The sequence below is a fragment of the Python bivittatus genome, unplaced genomic scaffold, assembly GCF_059951505.1.
Source record: "Python bivittatus isolate LINGU-HERP-01145 unplaced genomic scaffold, Pbiv_v1 ctg000980_np1212, whole genome shotgun sequence".
NCBI classification, from domain to species: domain Eukaryota; kingdom Metazoa; phylum Chordata; class Lepidosauria; order Squamata; family Pythonidae; genus Python; species Python bivittatus.
This window is the reverse complement of record NW_028277125.1, coordinates 61142827-61163348: the sequence shown is the minus strand read 5'-3', so window position 1 is coordinate 61163348 and position 20522 is coordinate 61142827. Positions and strand designations below refer to the sequence as shown.

The window sequence follows — 20522 nt, the reverse complement described above, 5'->3', positions numbered from 1 at the left end:
TCTGAAAACAAAAAAAGGACACTTACAAAAGATTCAAAGAGAATTGTGAAAGCATAGAATGAACTGAGATTAACATACTAAGAATAAAAAAATGGGCTTCTTTAGATATAGTCAGAAAAAAATGATATTCCAGCTAAAAAGCAAAGACTGTAAAATGCTTTTAGGCAATAAAAGCAAAACTACTCACCTCCTCAAATATCTCCAGCAGGAGAGTATGTGCTTTAGCACATAATTGTGAAGAACAGGATGAATTAAGATGATCAGAGAGTAACTATTTACTTAGTAATATAATTATTTACTTCAAGTTTAAATCTCTGGTGTCAGGTGAACTGTATCTTAAGTTAATGAAGAAACTTCATTAACTTCAACCTGTCCCACCCGTTCACACAGAGAGGGCATGCTTCGGACCCCCTCAGTGAAAGAACTTCGACTGGTGGGGTCCAGAAGGTGGGCCTTCTCTGCAGTAGCCCCTGCTCTTTGGAACATTCTGCCCCCAGAGGTGCGATTGGCCCCCACACACCTGGCCTTCCGTAAGGTTTTGAAGACCTGGTTCTGCCACCTGGCCTGGGGTGGGGAGGGAATACCTCAAGCATGAGGATGGCTAGCCCCATAGAGGCCTTCTGTCTTCAGCCTCAGGTTTTTCATCCTCTTGGACTCTCCTTCTCCTTTTTAGTAATGTTTTTAATTAATGTTTTATGTGTTTATGGATATTTATGTTTTTAATGTTTGTTGTGAATCGCCCAGAGTTCCCCCATTGAGGGGAGATGGACGGTTGAAAAATTAGGTAAATAAATAAAATAAAAACTATCCTCAGATAGTGAAGAAACTAATTCGTGGTACCATATTGATATCTCTCAAAATCATGTATCAGTCTGGTGGATTGCCAGACAACTGGAAGACAGCAAAAGTTGTCCTTATCTTCAGAAAGGGGGGAAGGTAGATCCAGCAACTACAAACCAAACAGCCTGGCAATTATACCCAAGATTATAGAGTAGACAAGGAAGGGATTGCTCCTAGAAACAATGTGGCAATTACCAGAAGTCAGAGATACGTCAAGAACAAATCTAGCCAAGCTAACCTTAGTTGCTAGAATGCTATAGACGTCAAATGCTTTGCTGAAGTTAAGGAATATTACAACCACCCTGTAATATGCTGATTAGCAAGCTAGCTAAGTGTGGGTTAGATGGCATAATAATTAAATGGATACAAAGCTTAAAGAGTACTAAACAGTTGGAGAGTGATTTAGTGTGGGGTGCCAAAAAGATAGGTCAGGAGTTCTCATTCTTCATATTTTTATTTATGACTTTTTTTTAGTGGATACAATGCTCATTTAATTTGCAGATGACACAAAACTGACAGATGACAGTGGAACCAATTAACCAAACAGGTAATAGGTTTCTTTTCATTGGGTGTGCTTGAGCAGGCATCTGTACAAAGTACTTTAATTTGGATTTCTACACTCAGCAGAGAGTTGGATTGGTGGCCTAAATGGGCCCTTTAAATTATTATTTAATTACTATATTCTTTTTATTACTGTGCAGAGTAAATATATATATATTCAAAGAATAAAACATTACTTAATTTTATGTTAATGGCAGTAAGGTTTGGTTTATCAAAATTTTGGAGGGTGAAGGAACCCATATATAAAAGAATGTTTGATAAAAGCTCAGTTAATCCAAATTTGATAGAGATGTTATAGACAAGGAAACAGAATACAAGTAGTCCTCGAGTTATGATTGCAATTGGGACCATAATTTCCCATTTTTCACTAATTGAATAATTTCTAGTATCTCCTGAATTGACAGAGGCACTTCCAAAATATCAGTACTATCTTGTGATAATGGTTGAATGTTAATTTGTCACAAACATTGATTAGTCATATTGATCAGCCTACTCCTTCAATTTATATAATGACTTATAAAATTGAAAAACTCTATTAATGGATTCAGAGTTCATTAATCTCTAACTACTCTCTGTTACAGTGGTGAGATTGGGTAGGGTGTAAAAGGTAGCATGTTTTTATGGTGGCATCCACAGAACAATATTCAGAGTACATCTATCTTGACATACTTCAGAGAGACCTTAAAAATGAAGCCCCTCATTTAGAAGGCACTTGGAGGTTAATGGTTTATGAGTAATCATGGTGGGACTATAGTTTTATCATTATTATGTTGATTGTGGTTTTATTTTATTTTTTTGTGGCTATGATGTAAACAACAGGGAGTCAGTTGAGGCTGGTGGTATACAAATTAAATAAATAGCTATCAGATGACAAATTTATATTTACATCCAGAATTGTGCTTAACAAATTGATAATGGACATTTCCTTTGGTAACAGCTACAGAAATGCCTATAATACATTTCTAAAATAAGCTACTATTTCTAAATATATTCTGAAATACCTATCATTTATGTGAGTCTAATTAACACTTCAGGCTGATTACAGGGTAATGCATGCATATTTTGGGAATTGCTAGTTTCCCTCCCCACATGCTTCCTTCTCAGTATCATTACAACTTCTTCTTCTCTTTCTTTTTCTCTCCATACCCTCTAATGTATTTATCATTCAGTGCTGATGTTTTAATATTGAAATGTTCTCTAAGAGAAAATTGATTTTGGAAAAGCACTCATTTTAACAGAAATGAATCATCCAGAAAAAATTGAGAGAATTATTTATTAAAGGTAGACTTATTATTCTTCATTAATCTGTTGTAATTACTTTTATAGTATTTCTTGTTGCATTTGTAAATAACACACATAAATAGCATTCAGGTATTTTCTTATTATTTTTAAATGAAATCTTGTTGCTTTTCCAGGCATTGTGATCTCTTATGTGTTTGATAGTTCTATTGAATGAATGAATGAACGAACAAATCTTTATGGATAATCCTGTATCAAATAACCACAATGAGAGAGTTAGGCAGACGCCTCATGGGATACAATTACAGGCTAAATGTACAAAAATACCATTCACATTTATTTAAGTATTGGGACTTAACAAGTCAAACCCCTGGGTCAATGCAGGCAAAGCACAAAAATTGTTCAATGTTGAGAGTAATTAATGGCTTTAGATTTGCCAAGATGAGTATAAAAGTGATGGGTCTACCTGGTCTATTTAGTCAAAAGAGAGCAATGAGAGCAGAACTGGTATGTTAGAATACCACTAGGGAATATCCTTACCCTAGGAGAGTATTGTCACGTTGCTTACAGATGAGCGGGAGAGGATGATGATATATTGTGGAAGCTTCTGGCTTTATTTAAAGCTTCTCTTTAGATATGGCGACAAAAGCTGATTTAATATAAACACAAACTGCACAAAGAGTTTAGCAGTACCTGTGGATTTTTCAAATAGGTATTGCAGGACTAATATTTGATCCTACTTGAGCCCAGTTTCCATTAAGCCAGTTTGTTCTTCCCTGTCCTGTCCATCCACTTTGATAGGTTCACAAAAAGGTACATGGTGTAGCTTATTACTAACACTAAGTAGACTAAATCTTCTGTAATTAACTGAATGAGGGCATCTTCTGTTTTTATAGACTGGAACTCCTATGGCTAAACCCCAGTTTCTGGTATATGGAGTGTTTGATTAGTACAAGTAAAAAGTAGCCAACATAAGTGCTCACCATTCCACAATGGATTTTATTCATTCTAGTAGTATAAGATCACACCTAGATGCAGTCCAAGTTTAAGGTGGTCTATAAGCATGTGATCACTTTTAGATGGATTTCCCACTATTACACAGACAATCAGATTATCATTATTATTATTGCACATTCCAGCAGGGTGCATAATGACCAATCAATTTAAATTAATTAAAGCATCAGAATATAAAAGACAACCAATAAAAACAAATCTTTACACTATAATAAAAATTACAAATATATAATTCAGAAAACAGCTTACAGTCGGGAAAACCAATTAAATATGTAATGTCATACCCTACTAAAATCACCAACACAATAATTTAACTAAGATGCCTAAATGAATGAACAAATAACTAAATAAATTTTAACATCAATTTACAATCTTTTCAGCCTAAGGATGAGAGTTAAATGCTTAGTATTGCTTAGGCAATGGATTGTGTGAGGCAATGACATGATCCTGAACACTGGCTTTCTGGCCTACCCAATGAGTACATATGCCATTGGCATCATTGACTACTGCCCCTTTAAGGATGAAAATAGACAGTCTCTTCACCAATAAGACTAAACACAAGGTAACATATTTACATGTGGTGTCTTTACAGCTATAATGGAGCCAGCAGGTTATATAGAAGGCTACAAATAAGGCAGGATCATTTGGTCCTGTTCTTTCATTAAGGGTCTCATGCAGTTATAATCTCAGACTTTGAGAAGGCCATTAAAAGATCAATAATACTTTTCCTGTTGTGAGACAAAGTTTGTTGAATAATCCTGCACTTTTATTGAGGTAATTGTTAATAAGCAACAGTTTACAACTATCAAACCTCCCTATAACAGCTTCTGCAAAGTGGTTGCAAGGTTGAAGTTCAACCACCTAAGCCTATAGTCAAAAACATTGTGAGGTCATCTTTACCTCTACTATTTCTGACACACTGAGAAGAATTCATAACATACAAAGCAAAGCCATTAATTTCCGTATGTACTGTTGATCAAGTTTTCTGAAACTGGAGAACAGATCTGAAAATGAAATCAATGAAGGTGCTATTCACATTTTAAGTCCTGCCATGAACGTATGGATACATCATGTTGTGACACATAATGTTGACCATGCTAATGTGCTCTGAAGAATCACTCCATTTCCTATCCAATATTGTATTATCAGTTGGGGTTCAAACAAGAATGTTTTTATTAAGGGAGAAAATTTCAGCTCCAACGGCAGGTTTTGCATCAGTGATAAATTTAGTGGCTAATCTGTTGGTAGTTGTAAATCCTCCACCTGTGATAGATAATTATCCACTGATTTCCCATGACACAATTGTCAGGAGCTTCCAGATGATGCAGGCCCAAATGACATTTAGACAGTGGTAACAAAGCCTTCAGAGGAGAAAAGGGGAGATAGATCTATTATCTTCAGAGAGTCAACACTTCTCTGACTCTGCTTTTTAATCACAGACTCCTCAGATTGCCTCTTTGACCATTCTTTTAGCAAAGGCATCCAAGCAAAGATTGAGTCGGTCTTTGCTTGGTTGCCTTTCTTCTTATCTTCTGTTCAGCAACTTTTCACAACTCTCCATTTTAGGAGCATCAACCTGAAGAAATATTTCCTAATTTAAACTGTTAGTGTTAGGCATGGCTTCTGAAGGCAAAATGGCAGCTAATAATTCAGCTGCACCAGTAATTGACATTAATGTTGTTTAAATCCCCCCAGCCTATATAGGATTTCTGATCGTTCATGTCTTGGTGGTATGCCAAAAGAGTTAATCAGCCTGGTTTCTAATGTGTCATTTAAAGAATTTTCATTAGACAGACTAGTTGTTTAAACTTGGTTGTCAAGGTCACAGTACAGGAGCACTGGGGACATTATCAATTGGCACTATACCCATGTAGCTAGTATCAGTGTAATTTGCTACAGCTGTCTCATTTGAAATAATCAACCGGTTTACTTTCTTATTATGAAACACCCATGCTGGAAAAATTGGGAACACTACTAAAAAGGTTTTCATTTTATATAAGTTTCAGAACAGTTAAATGCGAGAAGATTGCTCTTTCTTCCTACCATGCTTGGCAACCATTGGACTGCATTCAAATCAGTGTGATGATATTAGCAGCAAAGGAGTGGACACAATAGTGAACAAATGCTTTCCTTCAGAACCAGTGTCTTCTATTAACTGTATTAGAATCTGAAGTGTGATCTGATTATGTTGAACCCAACTACTTTGTTTTGCAGTTCCTTTTATTTTTCTGGGTTCAATCTTGCCTGGTAATCAGTTAGTATGTGGTTATCCAATGTGCCAATTTGCTGAATGCCTCAAAAGATGTATCTAGAACTTTTATAGAAGCTGTCAGCCTATCTGAATGCTTTTTCATAAATGTTTTGAGGTAGTCTTTTAGCAAGTCTACCTTTTTTGTTTTACTGCTACAAATTATTCAGGAATAACCATTACAGTTTGTGCTGTTAAAAGGCATTACTTAGGCCTGTATTCAGCTACATCCTCCTTCAGAAATAATTCTTCCTGTTCATTACACAGAGGGGAGAAGGGTCTCCAAGAGATGATTAGAGGTCATTCAGTTGTACCCACCAAAGCAGTTGGCAGAACTAGAGAAGCAGAAGACAATTTGTTCTTTTGTGATCATTCCTCCAGGAAAGAAAAGAGAAGCTCTATTTTACATTGCTTCTACAGTTCTGAGCACTGATTCCAATTCCAGAACATCATGTCTGTTGGAAAAGAATTTAATTTATCTTCTTTGTTTGCTGTCCTCTTATTAGTTTGCTTTGTTTAGGAAGAGATCATTTTTTAATTTCTTTGCTGGCTTTGCAGAAATCAAAGAGCCTGGGAAGTTTCTATAACACACCTTTTGTCCTTTCTATTCTCAGTATTGTCAGGGTGTGCATATTAAATAAATAACACTAACACTATAGATAAAATAGGAACACAATGTACTGCCCCAAATGGTAAAACAATAAAAAATAAAAACAAAAATAACAAAAGAAAAGGACAGAATTAGCTACCCCAGCAGCTGTACAATGCACATTATCTTCCATCAGCTGGATGGGATGGTACAAGTCTGTACTCCAGTTCCGGTAGAGTTAAAGGCTGGTGAATTAAGAGCTCAAGAGGCTGCACTGAGCTGCACTGGACTAAGTTTGGCATCAGTGTGGTCATCCTTGGGGATGATGATGATCATCAGGTGGCCTAAAAAAACCAGCCCAGGTTGGAGACAGAACAGTTAAAAACTCACTTGCCAATAGCTTAATGTATTTTTGCATTTGCTGTTAACTTATTTTTTTAGATTTGTTTATTCTGCCTTTATTATTTTTATATAATTCAAGATGGCGAACATACCTAAAACTCCTTCCTCCTCCTCCTGTTTTCCCCACAACAACAACCCTGTGAGGTGAGTTGGGCTGAGGGAGAGTGACTGGCCCAAAGTCATCCAGCCGACTTTTGTGCCTAAGGCAGGACTAGAGCTCACAGTCTCCTGCTTTCTAGTCTGGAGCCTTAACCACTAGACCAAACTGGCTCTTTGACTTGACTTTGATGTGAATGCAACTTGATAGTATTAATAAAGTTAGGAAGGAAGAATGATGGAATATTTTGGCTGCAGTTCACCACTGATTAAATCAGTGTACTTGGTGCCAGGCGAGTAGATTTTGTCATAGAAAACAACTTGGAGAAGCTGGCTAGTAGTGTTTAGCACAAAGCCTGTTCATGGTGGTGAGAGCGCAGTGCCACAACACATACTGTGGTGACAGTATGGCAACTCTGTTATTCAATCAATATACATGCAATAATGATGTAAGGAGAATCCAGTTGTAGGGTGTTTTATATAGTAACCCCCCTGCCCCATTGTTTAGTTGGCTGCTGTCAGCTAAAATGCATAAAATGTGTATGGTCCATTAATGGTAGGCAATATACACTAGTGAAGTGTAGAACAGTGTAGAGTTGCAGGAGGAAGCAGGAAGGACACAAGTCTTACTTACAGTTGGCTGAAAGGAGAGCCTTAGGAGAATGCAAGAGTAGGGATAAACCTAAATACACTCATGTAAAAGATATAGTATCCTTCAAGGGAAATAATCCAACCTAACTCTCTGGACCCTGATACATATATTGGAACACTTTGCCTTGAATCCTGGACCACACTTTCCAATTGCTACAGGTGTTTTATTTTTGTTGTTTGAACTGTCCTTTTTGTCTTTGCCTCCCTAGTTTTGTACAAGACTTAAGGCAAGACAGAGAAGCAATCAGGGGTGTCCTGGGGGGGGGGGGGAAGCAAAACAAATTAAGATGGCAACTGCAACTGCACAATCAAAGCCCTGCCCCCTTTGTAAATGCAGCAGATGTAAAAAGAAGGCAGGACTGTGATCATGTGGTATGGCTGGCATCTTAACTTTTTTGACTACCTAAGTAGTTAAACCTGATAGTAATCCAGACATAAGGTGATTGATTGAAAAACCAGGTAGTGGAGATGGCTCTACTGTCCAACGATTTAGTTTTTTTCTCAAAACCTGTCTTGAATGTAAACTTTAAGAATCAGTGCTTCATTGAAACCATCTTAATCTTGTGCTCTGTAGTCTTCAGTTGTTGGAGTCATGGATGATTTCAGATTGATGTGAAACATCTTGTAAAAACATGTGACAAATGAAAACAATTTAAAAATGGAAGGAAGAAAAAAACCAGACTACGAAACATGAGCATTCTTCTAGCTTCCTGTAATTTTCTCATCAATGTGGAAATTTTCAATTGTTTGTTTTAGAATGTCTTCATGCACTTATTTTGCTGCAGTGTGATACTTCCTGCCTTGAAGAATTTGGCCTAGATAACTATTAAACCTGTATTCAGAAAGGTTTAGTTCAAATAGTTCTGATTTCCTGCTTGATGATAATGATATCTTATTCAAGCTATGTCATTCATTGCCCTTGTCCAGGTGTAATACTATCTTTGCTTTTATTTATTCCTGTGATTATTTAAGATTATAACAATTCTTACATTAAAGAAAAATCTGAAAATATGAAATATGTTTTGGGGCTTAGTTTGTTTATTTAAACTAAAGTTTAATGTTTTTGTAGATACCAAAAACAAATGGAAAAGTTACATAACATCTCTTCATTCTTTTTTTGCTAGTGCTGTTGAAGCTGATATGCTTCACAACATTATTTTCCCACTGTACTTCTTTATATAAGGAATAATGTTAACAACTATTCATTAAATATATCAGAAATTCAGAGTTTCTAACACTAGATGGATCTCGCCAGGTCAGGGGTGTGCAGCTTTTCTAAGCCTGATGAGAACTTGGCCCATACTTCCCAAAATGTGATTACTCCCAAGTATTTAATCATTTCCCCCTTCCATCACATAAACCAGTTTATAATTCAGATTATAATTATAATTTAGCCCCTCCAGATATTGAAGGGCTCTGGGACCACAACCAGGTTACATCTGAAAAATCTTTCTCATTATGCCTTTGCTGCAGTCCTTCAGCCACTGGTGCTCATGGGATATATTAAGGGTAAACTGAGCAAGGCTTTAGATGCACGTCCATATGCATGTTGACAAGAAATAAAACATTTACTAGCCCTAGAACTGGTATATTAATTTCCTTTTTTAGCCTGACAAGAGTCCAACAGAGTTTGGGATCCATTGGTTTCTCTGCTATGTTTTTTTTTTTTCCTGCTGGCTGCATAGGATAATACTATACAATGTAGTTTATAACATAAAAGTGCATTTGAGTACTTTAAAATAGGAACTGGTTTTACTTGTTCTACACCTGTCTGTAGACCAAAGAAAATAATTGTATTGAAAATAGGTATTATAAACAAAATTTACAAACTTGGCATAAACCAGTAGCCTCAGAGGTAATGGGACCTCTTCTTTCCCTTTTCATGGGGCTGATGACTGAGTTCATGGGTGACACAACCTTGAGGATCCGTGACTGATACTATTCAATGCAATGCAATGAAGGAGAAAAAAAGCAGTCCTCTCCCCTCTCCAAAAAAACCAAAAAAACCCACAACCAAAGACAACATTTGGCAGCTCCATCCTCTAAAAAATCTCAAAGGCAAAGTGGCACAACTGAGTGTATTAAAAATTACTATCATAGAGTTCTGGATGAAATACATTAAAATTATTACATTCATTCAAATGATCAAAGAATAATAGCTTTTCTGAATTGATAGGATGTTTTATTTCATTTGTCTTTCATGTGACAGCTTATATTAGCAGAAGCACCTTCAATAGAAAATTATGACATTCAAGCCCTTTTCTTTAGATTTTAGACAGTTCTGGACATTTATTCTCAGTACCCTGAGAATGCCTGAGAGGTTGTGAAGAGGACTTATTTTTGAAGAATACATTTTGAAGAATACATTTGAAGAATAGGCATTTAGAGAAAGATGCATATAATAATTATTGACTGATAAATAGTCAAGCATTTATGTTAAACATCTAATCCCTTTTTTTTTGGTGAGGGTTGTATAAGGAGATTAGTTTTGCAATGCAATAGGTGGATGTCATAGGGAATATTATGGAAAGGTTATCGTGTAAGTGTTTGAGCCAAGATGTCAATCACTGAAATGAGTTTCTACTGGGATATAGTTGCGCGCACGCGCGCACACACACACACACACACACAAACTTAATGGTACCTTTACTCATATTGACTGCAGAGTTCTTCCAGGACTTACTCAGAAAATTGCTACTTCTTTTATAGTACTATATAGTAGTGAATATACCAATGCTTTCTACCAACATTTTGAAAAATTTGTATTTATACCAAGCTATTACACTATCTGATGCATCATAATACTTTATGATTAATTACATAAGTCTAATTTACACATGGATTTACATTACTTTATTTCTTTGCAATTCATGAATATATAAAATGATTCCCTTAAGTCATTACATTAAGGTAATATGAAAGTTCTGTCTTTGGACCATTAGTCATCAATTTATGTTACAGTCTACATTCACGTGTGAATCAGACCATGAATAGGAGTATACAGTCTACAATCACAGAGTCCCTTTCTACTCACAAGAGCTGCACCAATCTGAGATCGACATTGTACCCCTCTGTCCCAATGATGCAATTAGGTTTCTGTAGATTTTTGAAGGCTGAACCAAGTGACTTCAAAAATTAATCAGAACACCTCCTGTTCCTGAAGAAATGCAAAAATATTTTTGCAGTCTTTTCTCTGAAGCGGTGGAATAGGCGGCTACCCAGAGGGTGCATGTTTTATTTCATCCCACCTCTCAGCACCTAGGACTTTCACCCTCTCTCCAGAAGACATTGACATTGGTGCTTTCTCTTGCACGATAGCTATTTCTGGTGGTTTTGCATTAGCTTAGGGGGAACTAGACAGTACATGAACATAACGGGCCAACATAGAGTATCTTTCAAACATGAGATATGGCTCAGTTCATACACAAAAGCAACTGGATGAGGCACCATTTGAAATCTAACTGTATGGGGAGAAAACTCCATGCTGCAAATTGTTTAAGTAATATTATGTCCTGTATTGCTAATGTAATTCATCTTTTTTCACAGTATGTTTTTCTATAGACAACATTTATGAAATTGCATTGATAACCACTCATATAAAAACAACTTTCTGATATTGCCTCAGATGATTGCCTTTCAAACAGTTTTACATAGCTAAGATAAAGCAAATATGAGTCTAGAAAACAGCAAGTGTCTGCGTAATGTGGTAACAGCTAGGTAGTATTACCAAGTTCTAGGTCTGTAATAGTTTCTAATAAATTGGGATGGAGGGCAGGATTGGATTGTTTATAACAATGGGATTTATTTTTTCAATTTCTGTGCTTTCTTTTTAGGATCATTCAGACAATCCATTGGGGGCAGCAGTAACTCTGGCTCATGAACTAGGCCACAATTTTGGTATGAACCATGATACACTGGAAAGAGGTTGCAACTGCAAAACATCTGCAGACAAAGGGGGTTGCATTATGAACCCTTCAACTGGGTAAGTGCAAGTTATATTTGAAAAGATATCTGCCTGTTAGAGTTGCTTTGCTTTTAGTCCAGACAAATACCTCCAGAAACTTCGCAAGCAGAAGAGTACATCCTGTTTATACCAATTACACCTTAATGCAAATACTCCTCCATAATTTGTTAAAATAAAAACATTCTAAATTTTCAATTCTTGAAGAAAAAATATCTTAGTCACTTGAAGATGACAGTAAAGATCCTTCCCATCCACCCAGTCACCTGCATTATTAAAGGAACACGTGTGCAAAGCTATTAAGTTGTAATATCTTTCTATCCTCCTGGTGTAAAATGGAGAAAAACAAGATCATAAGACAGAAAACCTAGCAAGTGAAGAGAAGCCAAATATGACTGAATATTTTTGCAGAGCTTCTTTATACACCTGGTTTCTGAAACATCTGATCTGCTTTCTTCTATCTCAGCTAACTGAAGTTTTTAAAGAACTCCTTTAGTCCAAAAATTCAATTACTGCCCTACCTGTACTTCAGTCCAAGCCATCTTTCACACTCAAGAGAGTAATGAGTTCAATTTATATGTGATTTGCTGGGTGGAGTAAACATTGGAAAGAGTTGCTGTAGCATCCCAGTCATGAAAGGAAACTTCCCTCAATTTCTTACAAGTTTAGCTTTTCTAGTTTGAGATAATGTTTCTCAGGCTGTCTATTAACTGTAAGAATTTTAGGAATGTGCATAAACCAGCTCCCCCCCCCCCCCCCCATGCAGTGCCCCATAGAGTCTTGGAGCTACAATTTGAATGATTTCCAGGCAGCATGACCTTGACCATGCTGACTGGGAATTATGGGAGTTGGAGTTTAACACATCTGGTGGCCACTAGATTGTAGGGTTGGACTAAGATGTTAAATGGAAATTAATATATTCATGGGACATACAGTTGAAATGGAAAACATGTTAATTAAAGTATGGTTTATTCATATTTTGTTAAGACTTACAAGGAAGAAAAGAAGGAAATTTTTTGCAAAAAGAAAAGCACTATAGTTCCTTCTCCCTGTACAGCCAGTAAGGAAAATGAAACATCCCATCTCTAACTGGGAATTTCTTGTAGCTTTTACATATATCATTAGAAAATAGCATACAAACAACAAGGTACAATGGGGACATTAAACAACACTCAGTTATTGTTTTCAATGGGGATGAAGCTCCCCATATCTTGCCAGGAGTCTTCCTTTAAGCTAAAGACTTCTCTCTCACATATCAGCCTGAACAGTTTCCTTTAAGGTACACTACATGCCAAAAGCATGTCAGAAGGAAGAAAAGAGAAACTCCAAAGAAGCCAGCATGGATATATACAGAGCTCTCTAAAATGCTGAAGAGAAACAGACACATGTACAAGAAATGGAAGGAGGAGAACAACCAACGAAGAATGCAAAATCAACTCAAGGAACTGTGGAGATTGTGTCAGGAAGGGTAAAGCCAAAACAAGCCAAAGCTTGCAAAAGGCACTACAAACAAAAAGAAGTTCTGTGGGTATGTTGGAAACAAAAGGAAAGCCAAAGAGTCTGTTGCAAGGACAAAGAGGTGAATTGGTAATGGGAGATCATGTCTCAGCAGAACCTTCTAACTACCACTTTGCATTCAACTTCTCTCAGAAGGGAAATGAAGCCTAGATGGCTGATGGTATGTCACTGGGAAAGGAAAAGATAATTTAGCTAACATAAATGAATGTAAGGCTCCAGGGCCAGAGGGATTACATTCCAGGCTACTGGAAGAACTAGGGTAGGTGATCACAGAACCACTCTTGCTAATATTTTGGTTACTCCTGGAGGACTGGCAAGATCTCAGAAGCCTGAACAAGAGCAAATGTTGTTCCCATTTGCAAGAATGGAAAAAAAGGAAGACCCAGGAATCTATAGACCTGTCAGCTTGGTATCTGCTGGGCAAGATCCTTGAACAGATTATTAAATGGCATATTTGTTAGCACCTGAATAGGCATGTTAAAATTAAACAGGAGCCAGCATGGGTTTGTCATAAACAAATTGTGTCAGTCTAACCTTATCTCCTTCTTTGACAGAGTTATTAGCTGAGTAGATCAAGGGAATGTACAGGCCATAGTATACCTGCCCCTCAGCAAACCATTTGACAAATCTCTCATTATGTTTTTCTTATTAAAATGGTAAAGCTGGGGCTAGATGACTGCAGAATGACTGCCCCCAAAGAGTGTTCATTAATGGATACATTTCAGCTTGAGGGAAGTATTGAGTGGAGTGTCTCAGGGCTCTGTCCTTTGCCCAGTGCTGTTGAGCATTTTTATCAGTACATGGAGGAGGAATTAAGGGGATTCATACCAGGATGATACAAAGCTGGAAGGGATAGCTAATACTTGGGAGGGAGAGGGAGAGGATTCAAAAAGATCTAGACAGATCTTGAGCAGTGGGCTGAAAGGAATTGGATGGAATTTAACAAAGTGAAATGAGAAGTTCTGCATCTGGGTAGGAAAAATGAAAGCCACAAGTTTATGATGGGGAGAACTGGCTTGACAGTAGTACATGGGGAAAGGATCTGGGGGCTCCTGTAGATTACAAATTAAACATGAGCAGCTGTCAAAAATTCAAATACGATCTTGGGGTACATTAATAGGACCACAGAGTCCAGGTCACGGGAACTGTTCCATCTACCCCAGTCAGAACCCAGTAGTATTCTGTTGCTAGTTCAAATAGTTTTATCCTAATCCTAATGCACCTTCTTTCATAGAGTTTGTGACTTATGTTTGTTTCATTTTTTCTATTGCATGCATTTGTTGTTTGAAACTGGGGGTCTGCAAAATCAAAATAAATTTCGCTGAGAGTAAAATCAAGTTTTAACTACTGTAGTTCAATTTGTTTAAATCATGATAATTCTTTAACGGCTCCATTTAAGGGAGTAGATTACTTTTTTTTTTTTTGCTTTTGAGAAGATGGTTCTCAACCTCTTTTTCATTATTTTTAGATGTGTGCATGCACATAAATGCAAACATTGCCCTTTAGTTGAAGATACTGCTGCCAATGCAGTTTTATTTATGAATATACATGGAATTTATTTTCTGCTCTACTGCCTATTATTTAAACAAAATCAGGTGGTGATGGTAATACAAGTGCTTGCTAATGATAGCCTGGTTTACCAATCACATCCAGATGTCAAGTCCATTATAATCTCCTTTCTTTCTTCTTTGCTCCTTTTGCAATAAATAACTTATATTTTTTCCTTTTGTATCTCATGTTGTTGTCTTCAGGATGTTGAAAATGCTTAATTCTAAATCAATCAGAACCAAGAGCTTGTATTGCCATGCTGAATATTCTGTGAGAGTTACTGGCTTTGAATACTTATTCAAAATTTTAAAAGGAAATTTAGGTGATTTTATAAATGGACATTTTGATGAGCCTGGAGATTAGTCCAGAAAAATCATTCGTTCACAAAATTGTTTACCAGCCCAGCTAATCAACAAACTTTTACTAGATACCTGTGACCTAAAAGAAAATGTAACCTTACTTCTTTGAACAACTTCTCTAGGATTGATTCTTATTTATCACAAGCAGTACTTATAATGTGTTGTTTACATTATGTAGGGGAAATGGTTATCAACATTTAGGAGATGAGATTTCCAAAAAAAACTTTAAGATATGTTTTCTCATGCTGTTCCCACTCACACTGAGGGCCAGAAAGCAGTCCCAGTGCTTTTTTTTTTTTCCCAGAAAAAAAGACTTGAGACTTTTAGAAACAAATGTAGGTTTACAACTTTTCCTGTTCACTCTAAGCTCTGCCCACTGACACATTTGCACATCTTTCACACCTATTCAACTCAAAGTTTAACTGGCCAGACTAAGTTGGAGTTCCAAAAGACTTGAGGAGGGACACCTATTATTCATGTATCTTGTCTGATGTAATGATTCCAAAGACTACAGTTCCCATATATCTTATGGGAACTGTAGTCTTTGGAATCATTACAGGTGTCCCTCCTCAACACCTTCCAGCAAGATGGCCAGTCCTCTTGGTATTTTTCTCACTCTGGATGCTGTTGCCTCATCCAATTCACATGGAGCCCATCTGTTATTTTGAGAACCATCTTTTGTTGTGAGAACTTTATCTCCCATGCCTTGTTGTGTCTGCTTCAAAGTTTTTATTCTCCACATGAAATCTTCCTGAAGAAACCCTTCTGCCTTTTGGGCCTCTTTCTATTTATAGAAAGCTACATGTTATTAGTAACCCATGGTAATATATTGGTTGGAGTTTTATGCGTGACGATATATTGACATTCAAATACTGATACAAGGTTAGTATATTCTATCATTTTCATATGTTTCTGAAATAACAGATATATATGACTTATATTATTAACATATCAAGGTTGCATGATTGTAAAAGGCAGAATTATGTGTCTTTACTCTGATCCTTCCTCTTATGAGACCTTAATAATTTTTGGAACACTACGCATTCACCAGTACCATCATGTGATTGCTTACAAAATGCTTAAACAAAGTACTAGGAAAAGGTCATTTAAGAGAAACTTCTTTGAAGATGATCATATCACTGTAAGATTTGTCTGATTGGTTCTCTATTAAATGATTTGTGGCTGGGGGAGGAGGAAGAAGGTCATGACACTTGTGTCATTTTATTTTAATAATGGATTTGAAACCAGCCCATTTGTAACCTTTGCCCAGTAGTAATTAGTTTACAGGCTTATGAAAGAGTGTGCCTCCCAGTAGAGCATGATTAAATTACACACTTCAGCACAAAAATTTTGATCCAGTTATTGAAATTATGGAAAGAGAGAGCAAACAGGAAATAAATGTGTGTAAAGCACAAGTTACATGAGATTCAGCTAATAGCCTCATGAACATAACTGAGATGCCCGTTGGATTCGTGTTGCACTTGACTAGATGGTTTGGGGGGCTGAGGGGTGCATGGCAGGGGCAGAATGAGTGTTGAGAAACTGCCAAACAGTGCTTTGTCCAGAATTCTGTTGTGTCATCCTGCCCAGAAAAAAAAAAAAAACTAAAGATGAGCTGGGATAATAGGAAGCATTCTAGTAGGCTGTTGGGGCTGAAAGACAGCAACAGGATCAATCTGCTTTCTGGTATACAAGTATGTTGTGATTGGCCACCCCACTATTTTGTAACTGCCCCCATGGTAGATTTTTCTAAACATTGCTGGCATTGACATAAGTCTTGGTCAAACATGCATTTGGGTACAAATTAAGATATCAAATAAGCTTTTTGGAGTCATGTAAGTTACACCTTTGTAAGAGTTAGTTCTCAGATTTATAAAGGTTCTGGAGACTGTTTTGTAAGCAGCCAGCTGCAGGTTTCCCTGTTATCAGTGAAGACACCCACCTTGCAGGATCATAGGAGGGCTATTAGAAAGAAAATAGGAAAGTCTCCACCATAATGTATTCAGGGATATATTGGTTCTAAATTCTTGTAATCCTGTCCCTTTTTATCTCAATAAAACTTTGCTTGGAAAATAATTACTTTTGGTTTTAGGCAGCTGCCAAAGAACCTGACATCTTTCTTATTAGGGTTGTGCAGCACTTCAGATTTGATTCCAAAAAGGTATACAGAGCATTCAGAGATGCAAGCAAAACCATGAGTCTGCCTCTGTGCTACTCTTGCACATTCTTCATAATTTAGACCAGTCCAATTTATATATATTGCTACTCCAAGTGTCTCTTTGTTGTCTCTTGCTTCATTTTCTTTTCACTGTTTCTTCTAGCAGAGTCTTTTTATAGAGTCGTGCCTGAGTATATGACCCAACTATATCTCCATTTTCTTTCTTTGATAGCCTTCTTTACTCCCATGCTATCTCTGGGACTTGAGGAATTGATCTTTTGATTCATCCTAAAAGCCACTTTTCAAAGCCTCCTTGGATATTGTTCATGTCTTACAGTTATAAAGAAGAATTAACCAGATGTTGCAATTGGTCATTCTTATTCTTAATTTTAAGTCCATTTCCTTGAGGTCAGAATATTCTTCATGCTTGGAAAGGTTTTCCTTTCTAAGGAAATTCCTGGCAATTTTTTTTTTTCCATCATGGCACTGAGTTGGGACATACAATTAGAATGGGGGCTCTTAGTGGATAGATTTTAATATGTTGTGGATGGTTTGGGGTGTGTTGCTGTGGTTGGAGCTGTTGTACAGTCCTTAGAGATCGTCTTCCAAGTGAGCTAAATCAGACCAGTGGATTATTTGGCCCGGAGGAGTAACAACTTTGCCCAAGCAGCCTGGCACCCTGGGAAGGCAGCGCACACAGCACCAAGGGCCTGCTCCCTTACCTGGTGAGGTGGGCCGGAGAGATTGGAACCAGTGGTGGTAGCTGGGTCGGAACTGGCAGCGGTGGTAGGAGGGGCATTGGATCGACGGGCCTCTGGGTTGATTGCCTAGCATGGGAAGAGCTTCGGGTGGCTAGCAGAGACTGGAGGTGTGATGGGAGAGAGGCCAGCCCCAGCGCTGACGAGGAAGAGGCCATACTGACTGATGAAAGCTGTGCTGCGGAGGAAGGCAAAGGGGACTGCTGAGGCATGGGAGACGGCTGCCCATTTGTAATTGCTGCAGGAAGGCGAGGTGAGGGTTTGCTGTGGCGGACACAGGAAGATTTAGGATGGTTGTGGCTGCCAGAGCCCCTGCTGCTGCAAACCCCCCCCCCGCCCCCCCACGTAGCTGGGTAGCCATTTTTGCCTTCGCTTTGATTGGAGCTGGGGGGCATTTGAGGATCTGCACTGATTATCTTGATGGCAAACCCTGTAATTTAAGAAAGCCTTATGGAGAGGACTGGATAGGGGGAGAGTTGGATTTAATATCAGGTGGGAGGTTTTTTAATCTGTGGGCTGGTTGGCTATACCACCACAAGTCTAGTGACAGGAGACTAGCTGGAGCTGTCACAAGAGTGGTATTGGAATGAGTAAAGTGGGTTCTTAACTGTTCAGAGGGGCTGAGTGCTAGGCAGAAGTAAGGACCCCTGGTTGGGCGGTGGCTGCATCGTGTGTATGAGGAAGGGGGGCGGCAGGCTGAGACATGGACCTATATAGACAGGGGAAGGAGGAGGGCTCCGAAGAGATGAGGGCAGGTTTCAAAATTTCAGCATTGGCAGGTAGAGGGAGGTATGATGGGAAACAAGTAGCAAGCTGCTCACAGGGACTGGGTCGCAGGTATATTGTTCCAGCTTCTGGAACTCACTCCCGGTCCCCAGCTGGCAGACTTTCAAGGCCCTGGGTTGTCGGCTACTGCTGCTGAATGCCAGATTAGTATGTAATAAAGCCATCTTGATTCACAACTTAATTGTCAGTGAAAGACCAATCTGGCATGTATTATCAAGACTTGGCTGGGACAGGAGGAGGGGATTCCCCTCTCTGAGATGTGCCAAGCCGATTTCTGGGTGTGGCACCAGCCAAGACCCCAGGGTGGGGTGGTGGTGGTCATCCAAGAAACCTGGGAGGCTTCCAGGGGCCTTGCTCCTCAGATTACCAGGTGTGAGACATTATTTATCACATTGGGCATTAATAGGAATCAGTTGAGACTGTTGCTAGTGTACCAGCCTCCCTGCTGCATAGCAACCTCTCTGCCTGAGCTTCTTGACTCTGTGGCTGGGCTGGCGGTGCATTTCCCCAGGCTTATGGTCTTGGGGGGCTTTAATCTGCCTTCCCTGAACATGGGGTCAGAGATGGCTCAGAAGTTCATGGCTACTATGGCAACCATGGGCCTGTCCCAGGTCATCCAAGGTCCGACACATAACAGTGGTAATACACCTGACCTGGCTTTTCTGTTGGAGCAATGGGATGATGCTCTGAAATTGGGTGAGATATTAGTTTCTCCCCTGCCATGGTCAGATCACTCCCTGGTGTCCAAGATAAACACACTTCTTTACTTTCTTAAGAATGGCATCATAGACCATTGTTTTAATTTTTGGAGAGTTTTTTTCCTTTTTTTTTTTTTAATACTTAAATATAATCATAATTTTCACTTGTTTTCTCAGAAGTTCCAGGTCCTCTTCTTTTTCTACCAGGAGCACAATATCATCTGTATATCTTGTTTATTTTCATATCTCATATTCAGTCCTGATGCAGTGCTTGGTTCATCAAATATTTCTCAGTGTAGATATTGAAAAGGAGGGGTGATCAGACATGCCTCTGGCACATTTCTTTTAGGATTGAAAACTCCTTTGAAAAGTCTCCTTCAAACTTTAAAAAAGTTTGCTCCCAGTATAGATTCATTATAATACTGGTGTCCTTGCCATCCTTTCCAGTTCCATAGCAATTCCGATCTGCTGATTGCCAGTGGTGGCAATCCAAATGCTAGATGCATTTTACCATTCTTTGGATTTCAGTAGGGGAGTTTGGCGTTTCTTGAAGTCCTTCTTGCTAAAACAGACATTGCTTAAAGCACTGTAATTGTGTTTATAACATATGAGAACAGCTGCTCATAGCATAAACATAAGATAAATATTAATAAGAGAAAAATAACACCTCTTGAGAGAGATTAGAGTAGTATCTGGATGCTTTTTTTCTAGTCAAAATTAGTATAATTGGCTAAATATATCTAACAAGGAAAAAATAAAATAAAAAGATAAAAAGTGATACTGTTGAAAAAGTATTATTTAAACAAATATTGCCATTCAAAAATCACAATGGAACTGTATTCAAGATGCTGAGCATCCTCTATTTCATTTATTAATGTGATTCCTGGTTCCAAAACATAATATGGAGAAAGAAGATATGTTCACCTGTGAATATGTTCTGCTTATGCATTAAAATAAGTTTTTAAAGTAAATTATTGACCAAGCAACTACAACAGTAACAACTAAAGATTAACCTGAATCTGATTTTTACCAGATTATTTAAATAGTTGGTAAATTAAGAATTCAGCTCTTTTGAAGCGATCTTCAATGGAAATTC

The 20522-nt window shown here is 37.9% G+C and overlaps 1 protein-coding gene across 3 annotated transcripts in view; it reads left to right on the top strand.

The window, feature by feature from the left end:
- Positions 1-20522, top strand: part of ADAM12 (ADAM metallopeptidase domain 12) — a 291574-nt gene that overhangs the window by 193718 nt on the left and 77334 nt on the right. For all 3 annotated transcript variants that reach the window (XR_015794354.1, XM_088131906.1, XM_088131905.1), the window contains exon 11: positions 11474-11622. Coding sequence is in view for 2 of the 3 variants with exons in the window: in XM_088131906.1 (XP_087988032.1) it covers positions 11474-11622 (149 nt within the window). In the remaining variant the exon portion in view is untranslated. The remainder of the gene's footprint in view (positions 1-11473; positions 11623-20522) is intronic.